The 9,232-nt window shown below is 43.3% G+C and overlaps 1 protein-coding gene across 1 annotated transcript; it reads right to left on the bottom strand.

Moving 5' to 3' along the window:
• Positions 1 to 2,509: 2,509 nt before the first annotated feature.
• On the bottom strand, positions 2,510 to 3,439 carry LOC125403131 (vomeronasal type-1 receptor 54-like). The gene has a single exon (XM_048438347.3). The coding sequence runs from the start codon at positions 3,437 to 3,439 to the stop codon at positions 2,510 to 2,512; it is 930 nt and encodes a 309-aa protein (XP_048294304.3).
• Between the last annotated feature and the right edge of the window lie 5,793 nt (positions 3,440 to 9,232).

The raw sequence follows: 9,232 nt of genomic DNA, 5'->3' as shown, positions 1-9,232 counted from the left end.
AAATAACAGATGTTATGACTCAAATGGACTTAACAGACATCTATAGAACATTCTATCCATACATAAAAGAATATACCTTCTCAGCACCTCATGGAACCTTCTCAAAAATTGACTACATACGAGGTAACAAAGCAAACCACAACAGATACAAAAAAAATTGGAATAACCCCATGTAACTTATTGGATCACCATGGCTTAAAATTAGAATTCAATAGCAACACTAACTCCAGAAAGCCTAAAAATACATGGAAATTAAACAATACACACCTGAATCATCACTGGGTCAAAAAAGAAATAAAGGAAGAAATTAAAGACTTCCTAAAATTCAATGAAAATGACCACACAACATACCCAAATTTATGGGACACAATGAAAGAGTGTTAAGAGGAAAGTTCACAGCACTAACTGTGTACATAAATAATCTGGAAAAATCCCACACCATTCAGTTAACAGAACATTTGAAAACTCTAGAACAAAAAGAAGAAACTCACCCAGGAAAACTAGACATAATCAAACTGACGACTAAAATCAATAAAATTGAGACAAAGAAAACTAACCGAAAGTCATAGAGAGAATATCCAAATTAACAAAATCAGAAATAAAAAGGGGGACATAACAATAGACACAGAGAAAATCCAGAGAATCATTAGGTCATATTTTGAGAACTTGTACTCCACAAAATTGGAAAACTTAAAGGAAATGTACAACTTTATGGATAAATAACACTTACCAAAATTAAATCAAGATCAGATAAGCAGAATAAACATACCTATAACTACTGAATGAATAGAAACAGTCATCAGAAGTCTCCCAACCAAAAAAAGCCCAGGACCAGATGGTTTCAGCTCAGAATTCTACAAGATTTTCAAAGGAGAACCAATACGGATACTCCTCAAATTGTTCCACACAATAGAAACAAAAGGAACATTGCCAAACTCTTTTTATGAGGCTACAATTGCCCTGATACACAAACCACAGAAAGACCTTACTAAGAAAGACAATTACAGACTAATCTCATTCATGAACATTGATGCAAAAATACTCAATAAAATACTGGCAAATCAAATCCAAGAACACATCAGAAAAATCATCTGCCATGATCAAGTCAGCTTTATCCCAGAGATGCAGGGATGGTTCAGCATATGAAAATCTGTCCATGTAATCCACCACAAAAACAAACTGAAAAATAAAAAACACATGATTATCTCATTAGATGCTGAAAAAGCCTTCAACAAAATACCACATCCCTTCATGATAAAGGTCTTGGAGAGAACAGGGATACAAGGAACATTCCTAAACATAATAAAGGCAATATACAGCAAGCCAACAGCCAACATCAAACTAAATGGAGAGAAACCCACAACAATCCCACTGAAATCAGGAACGAGCCAATGTTGTCCACTCTCTCCATATCTACTCAACACAGTACTTGAGGTTCTAGCTAGAGCAATAGCACCACAAATGGAGATCAAGGTGATTTACACTTTTACTCACCATCTGTACCACTTCTTTTTCCCCACCCCGCCAGTCACTCATGGCCATCCCGCCTGAGCTGAGAACAACCTTCTGTGTGGTCTCTACCTGTGTGAGTCTCTTAGCTCTTCCTGCTCCAAGTAATCCACACAGAATGTGTTCTGCATGACTCTTATTCAGTCAGCATGGTGGCTTCATGCTCATTTGTGTGGTACCATGTGAAGAATCCACTTCCCTTTGAAACCTGAATAACAACCCAGTGTAGAGAGGCTGCAATTTGTTTAGCCATCCTTAGTACTGCTTTCTATACATAGACTCTGTATGTATGTATGTATGTATGTATGTATGTATGTATGTGGGTGGGTGGGTGGGTGTTTGTCTCTTATGTATGTGTTTCTCTCTGTGTCTCTGTCTCTGTCTGTCTCAGCCTTTGTTCTGTGTGTGTGTGGTTTGTATTTTGGTTATATGATGATTATAATAGTAAGTGTTTGCATACCTAATTTGGTAAATCAGAGATCACATCTGTCAAATATTTTAAATTAGTATGGGTAGCCTAGACCATGCCAACATGTCAAGTAAGATTCATTTTCTAACATCTCCCTTGAAGATACCCTGGAGAGTATAAAACACTTATGTATCCAGCATGTGGCTTTTCTTTTATGTCTGCCAGCCATACATATCAAAGTAAATAGGCTTAACAGCAACAAGAAGGAATAACTCTGGGGGCTGGAAAGGTGGCTCAGCAGTTGAGCCTTGGTGGCTCTTCCAGAAATCCTAAGTTCAAATCCCATCAATCACATGGTGCTTCATAGTCATCTATAAAGGGATCTGGTGCCCTCTTCTGGCACACAGTCACACATGCAGATAGGGCATCACATACATAAAACAAATAAATCTTAAAATTTTATCAAAATAAAAAGAATAACAGTTTAAAATTTTCACTTTAAAGGAAGTGCACATGAGCAATATCACAGCATAGCTCTGGTGGCAGCATGCCTGCTCATCTTAAGGGAATTTACATATGCACTCTGTGCCATCACATTCTTACTGCCCTCGTGTACATGGATTTAAAAGCGTTAATTAAACTTCTTTCAGTGCTGAGGACCAGAAAAGGACTGACTGTGGCATAGCTATGGCCTATGAGAATCAACAAGCAATAAATCACTGGATCATCACTTCTGAGTCTTAAGTAGGCAAGGAAGTTGTCCAAGGTATACATCACAACAAAGAAACTCATGAGGCACAGAATGGTCTGTGTGGCTCTTTGTTCTGGGAATGCTTTAAGGGAAAGCCTGGTGCTGTGGAGAAGCTGTGACTGCTTCTTATGTTTGCATAGGAAAGTCACCATGTACCCACTGGAGAAGGCCATGAGACCTACAAAGATGGCATCTCTGACAACTAATGATATATAAAATGTGTACCGGACAAAGTAGCTCATGGGTACAAGAGAGCAAGATTCGGTGAGGTATATAAGACTAGATGAGGTCAAATTAGGGGTCGCAATCACGTATGATAAGAGGGGGAAACTAAAGGATGCATAGATGACACTGAGGAAAAGAAGGCAGCCTAACATGTAGCGTGGAGATTTGCACTTGAACTTTGCTAGACAGGAGCTTCTGGGACTGAGGGTGATGGCCTGGAGGATGCTGAGCAGGCTGGAGGCACAGAGAGAGAGGCTCCGAAAACACCTGTACGAGAACATGATAAACTTGCATGTGATGTCACCCCATCTCCTCCAAGGCATAAAAATGTCTGTAGTTAGGAAACTCATGGCTAGCAGCATCAGTATGTGGACTAGAGCCAAGAGACCAATGGGCAGGTCAGTGAGTCTGGACCTCTGCCCACGAACCAGCCTGAGGATGTGGAAGAGAACAAGGAAGCTGTTGCCTGCGACTCCAATTCCAGCTTCGAAATAAATGGTGTTTCGTACCTTAGTGTTACGGGACAGTTTATTGATTTTATTCATTTTATGCCTGAAAGAAGCAGGTAGGAACTGTGTTGGAAGGACAGCAAGAAGATTGCATATCGCAAATCCAGCCTTGCTCATCAACTGCAGTCGACGACAGCATGGCTACCTCAGGAAGACTTGTCGATGCTTCACAGTTCAGCCTTATTCCCCTAACTATCGCCTCACCTTAAACTGTGCAGAGCCATCCCGTCTTTCTGCAATTCCAACACTTATGCCCACCACTGTATAAGCTTCCTTCCACATTAAAAATTGCCATGTGTCATAGAAACATTTCTCTTCCTGTCGCTTCATATTTGAGGTTTCCTGAGGCAAAAGCAGCTTGTCTTTCCTCTGCATCGTCTTCAGATCAGACACATAGAGCTCCACAGTGTTGGGTGAAGTTCAGTGAGGGTTGCAGGAAAGTAGAAATGAGACCCTGGCAAGAAACAGTGTCCTGGGGTCAAACTGACCCAGAGCCGTTTTATTCCACCTGTCTTTGTCCTGCTCGCTTGCTGCAGACCTAATGCTCTTCGTGTGGAGGGAACTCTGAGTCCAGACTGCTTCACACTCTACCCACGGTCTGCCATCTCCTCTGAGTGTGACCGTGAGCACTCTGAGGCTGAGCTGCGGTCACCTCCTCTAGAACATACTGATAGTCATGTACTGTGTCAGGGAAGCCCTAGGCGTGGAGGAAGATGATGTCTACATACCAAGCATGTCAGTGTTTCCTGCCCAGTGTGAGCTGTGGAAGTGTCCGTTGCTGGCTTTATTCTTGTGAGGTCCCTTATGTTTATGATTTGGGAGAGTTTTGCAGTTTTTAAAACAATTGATCACGCTGCCCTGTCTGAAACACAGAAGATCAAATACAAAAGCAGTGGAATGTCTGAGCAGTCCCTTCCAGAGCACACTGGGAGCATTTTACGCATTTTCTGTGAATCCCACTTTGTAATTGTATCTGAGATATATGTTCACTTTACAGAATAACAAAAGCCTCTGCGAGAAACATCCAGTTATTATATACTGCCAGGAAGATAGTCTGGGGTTTTTCTCCTCCAGCATGTGACAATAAATAAATAGAAGTAGAATTATAATTACAATAGATCCAGAACCATTCCTGTTGTGGGGTTTTAAGGAAAGAAAGATTATCAAGCCCATCCTAAAATGGGCTGCACAGGTGTCTAGGCATCCCTGCCTCCTTGAGAAAGCAGTGATTTTTCTCTGACTCAAGAAGTCCAAGCCTCAGATGTACACCAGAAGATTTGATGAAGGATCTTCTGGAAGGTTCTTTCTCATGCAGTGCAAGCATTTACTTTAATTCAAGTATCATAGTCCTGAATTGTATAATAATATAAAATTTTCCTAGTCGTATAGCAATTATCAAGTGAAATTCAAGGTTGTGTGTTGATTTTATCTTGTTTAGAGCAGGGAACTTGTAAGATGTGAAGTAGAAGCAGAAGTGTCCAAGTTCCTGGACATCCCGCACCAGCTATGTGCTCAGTGCGCAGATGGGCTGGCTGTCAATCATGATGATGTGAGTTTGATTCCTGGGATTTACATTCTGGAAGGGAAGAACCAACTCGGAAGACCCTAAGAAGTGTGCTGCGGCAAGCATGCCTCCTTTTCCTTGTCCACAAAATAAATAAATGAAATAAAAAGAAAGAAATCAGAGCTAAGGTAGATGGTCACTTTAAACAGTTAGAGATGCATCTGGAGAGATGGCTCCGTGGTTGGAGCATCTGCTGCTCTTTCAGAGGACCCAGGTTCAGTTCCCAGCACCCACACGGCAGTCCCAATTTACCTGTAGCACCAGTTCCAAGGGATCCAAAAGCTGCTTCTGAGGTCCACAGGCACCAGACATGTATGTACTGAGAATACATATATGCACTGAAAATTTCCTAAATAAAATTCTCTATACTCCTTAGGACAAGTTAAACTTTTTTTTAAGTTAAACTTTTATAAAAATTAATAGTAATAATAAAGTAAGAATAGCAATCACAGTACAAATAGAGTTTTAAACAGGATTTACTGAATTATTTACTGAATTACCCTTGAGTTATTATTTTCTTTGTATAGTATATGGGCTTAATCACATAATCTCAGTCTCAGTCAGCAGAGATCAGAAACAAATTCTACGAGACAGAGAGAGAGAGAGAGAGAGAGAAAGAGACAGAGAGAGACAGAGAGACAGAGAGAGAGAGAGAGAGAGAAGGAGGAGGAGGAGGAGGAACCTTCAGTCCTTCTACACAGCTCATTGTAAAATGCAAACAGTACGTCTTCACCACAGCAGGACAGTGACTCTGTTGTCGCATGGTCCTTCTCAAGCTGCAGCTGCAAACCCTCATTCAGAAACATGGGATCAATCTCGTGAAAACACAACTGCAGTAGATGAGGCATTGGAACCCCTGGAAAACCTTATTTTTCTGGAGGTGACCACCAGAGAAGCCTCCTTCATCCAGAAGACAGAATAAGAAGATAGCAATGCCATCCTGTCATCACAAGTGCCACCAGGCCAGGAGAGACGCAGACAACGTTTCTGCAGCCGTCCTGCTGTCTCCCGGTGAGGCACCACACTTTCGTCCATCAGAGCTGCAGATCAAGCATATGCAGTGCCAAGGTCTTTAAACTGGGCATGATGTAAAGAAACGTATGCAGTGACCTCTAGACTAATCACGGGGAGCCATCTGGAGAAGGCGAACCCCTCAGCAAACCACAGAACAGAAATCCTCAGCACCATCCCCTCACGGGTGAGCCTTTCCGCTCACACCAGCCTAGCAGAGTGTGGCCTCGGAAGTCAGGCGACAGGACAGAAACAGCCCACCCTCAGCAACATCATTTAAGACACCTTCCTCAGTCAGACAAGTTAAGTGCGCCTGCCCTATGGGCGTCTGAGGATCGCCTGTTGTATTGTGAACCCAGATCTCCTTTTGCACAATGAAAACACCAATGGATTCAGAGACACCTGGGATTCTGTATATAAGAAAATAAGTCACAGGGAAAGCGACATTGGTTTGGGAAGTTGTCACACATGGCGAGTATGATAAAGAAAAGGCTTAATGCACAGACGAGGAAAACAATACTCAAGAAGGGAGAAATGACCAAAAGAAACCTGAGGCTCCCTGTGAGAGCCAGCTGTAGGGATGTCCCTGAAAGATGATCGAGTTAGCTTGCCCTGCACTGCAGAGTTCATAAAGCCATGGCTGCAGACACTGTGCCATGCTGGAGCTGCTGCAATCAGGGAGAGCCCTGTAGCACCTGACATCGCCAAACGGGCCTCTAACAAGTGACACATGCTCAGGGCAGTGGCCTGAACTTATGATCTGGTTGGAAGTAGAGAGTGGAATGGGAGGAGCAAACCCTTGGCAGATGTCACTGCAGGATAGAGTGCTTACGCCCCGCCCTGGGAGGTGCACTGCTCCAGGGAGGAGCAGGTAGAATGGACACATGTGTTTCCTCCTCACCATGGAGTTGGCCCGCCCATCTCCTGGTGTTGAAAGGATGGGTAAAGGGCATGGTTACTTTGGGACTGAATGGTACCTGTTCACTCCTACGTTCACCAAACACTGTGCTTGTAGTTTTCACGCTCATCCCGCTCACCTTGACCGTGCTGTCGTCTCGCTAGTCCCCTCTGTGAGTTCATGTAAAATGGACAGAGGGCTGGAAGGGGATCTGGTGCCTCTGTCAGGGATTAGGATGAGGTGGAACTGAGCAGTGTGTTCTGCTCGTTGCTCAATTCTTTCTGGAAAACCGACTCTAGAGAGATGGCTGGTGTGTCGGGGAAGGAAGGCCATCACCAAGCAGATGTCAGCGCTGTGCCCAGAGAGGCCCTGAGGTACAGGCACCACAGGAATGCCATGGCGAATGCCAGGAGAATATCTGAGCTAGGAAATGATGCTGCTTCTGAAAAGTATCTTGGGAACTAATCCCTGTCACCTTTTTTACTGAAACAAGTGTGGGTGCTTCTCTGCGTTCAGACTTGTAGCTAGGATGTTGACCACCAGTGTTTACTACACCCCAAAACAGCACAGGAAAATGCTCCTTTGAAATACAGAAGCAGCAGGCTGAAGAGAAGCCTCATATCTGACCCCGCTGAGAGCTTGGGACACCCACAGCCTGCAACAGCTTCTGCTTATCTTCAACTCAGGAGGAAACATGACCAGGACTTCTCTCTCCTGCACAGCTCTCTCTCCCCTCTCCTCTTAGTCTCTGTGTGTTTGCAGTAAGAAAGACGACTGCTCACGTCTGTTCTGATGTGTTTATGAAAAGATCCAGACTGAGACAATCTGAACGCTAAGCACAGAGCAGGACAGGGTGAGGCTTGACTAAATCCTGCGTTCTCTTCTGAACAAAAGAGACCGCAGCACCTCCATTGTCGGGGTGTTTGGAAGGGGCGCTTTCTCAGTGACTGGAACACAGGACAGATTCATGGACACAAATGTTCCTCTCAGACTCTTGGAATTTGGATATTGGCTCTTTAGACACCAAGAGGGAAAACGACCTCTTTGTTCACTATGTAGTTAATATTGAGTGTTCCAGCCACCGGGATCCTCTCTGAGGATATGTCTTACTGTGTAGTGCACAGAGACCAAGCCAAGAGCATTAGTGTGAGATTTCTGAAACTGAATAGGGATCAAATGACTTCAGGAGAAAACACCGGTGGAGACCGCTAAGTAACGTGATGTCCTCTACTTGATGATGCTAACGCAAGGAAGGATATTTCTTTCCAGACAGCCTGGAATTGTTCTTAATTACCTAAATTATAGATGACTTATATAATGAATAGTTCTGTTTTAGTTCAAAATGTAGTAAAAGTATGGATTCTAATGAATATATGAAGTAAAAAAACTCATTTGTTTAAATAAAGGCATACAGATAATTTAAATCACTAAAACATACTACATAAAGGGAAGCATTGATGTAGTTCTTCATTGTGAGTCATTTAATTCAGACAAAACATAAATATAAAACACTGATGTCTACTGTGAAAAATTAACTAAATTTTAGGAGTTTCAGGAAAGATCCTAAGAAGAAAACACACTTGTTGCCATGCAGCACACAGTCCCTGTGCAGAGGGGCTGTCAGTGTCTCCTCTGCAGATACTGAAAACCCCCTAAGCCCCACTCCTCTTCCGACCACAGCCTGCCTGGGACCCGACCACCTTCTGAGTCTGCAATTGAATGCAGAGCACTTACCCAGATGGATGTGGCAGGGGAGGACTCTGCCTGAGGAGATCTCTACAGGTTTAGATAGTGGGGTTTTTAATGCATCTCTGCAGTTTGTAATTTTAGTGTGTGTCAAAGGTGACAAGTTCCCGCTGGGGAGCACGGAAATGTGGCATCCCAGCGGAGCATTTTACCTGTTGAGCTGCTCTGCTCTGTCTTGGATAACAACCATCTAGGGAGAGCTAAGCACAAACTTTATCTGAGCTCCCTTGCTGCGGGGAGAGATCAGAAAGTTTATGTCATATAGACCACCCTAACTTTTCTCATTTTTTTCCTTAGACTTAATTCAAACCAGTTTTATTCACTGAGATGCCTCTCCTGGGCCTCCCGTTACTCCGCATGTTTCCAAGGGTGCTTTCCCTACACTGTATCATAGGCAACCTTCTTCATGGGTTGCCTATAATTCTCCCCCATGGAGCATATATTAACATCAGGGAGCTAGTTGGGACATGGCTCACTGGATAAAATGATTATTATACATGCATGCGATTCAGAGGTCAGATCCCAACACACAAGTAAAGGTCAGGCATGTAAGCACATGCTTGCAATCCAAGCTCCAAGAGGGGATCTCACTGCCCCACTAGTCTGGCTG

This window comes from Myodes glareolus, chromosome 3 (assembly GCF_982192425.1).
Source record: "Myodes glareolus chromosome 3, mMyoGla1.1, whole genome shotgun sequence".
In the NCBI taxonomy this organism is placed as follows: Eukaryota; Metazoa; Chordata; class Mammalia; order Rodentia; family Cricetidae; genus Myodes; species Myodes glareolus.
The sequence above is the reverse complement of the archived record's forward strand: the minus strand, read 5'-3'. Positions and strand labels throughout refer to the sequence as shown.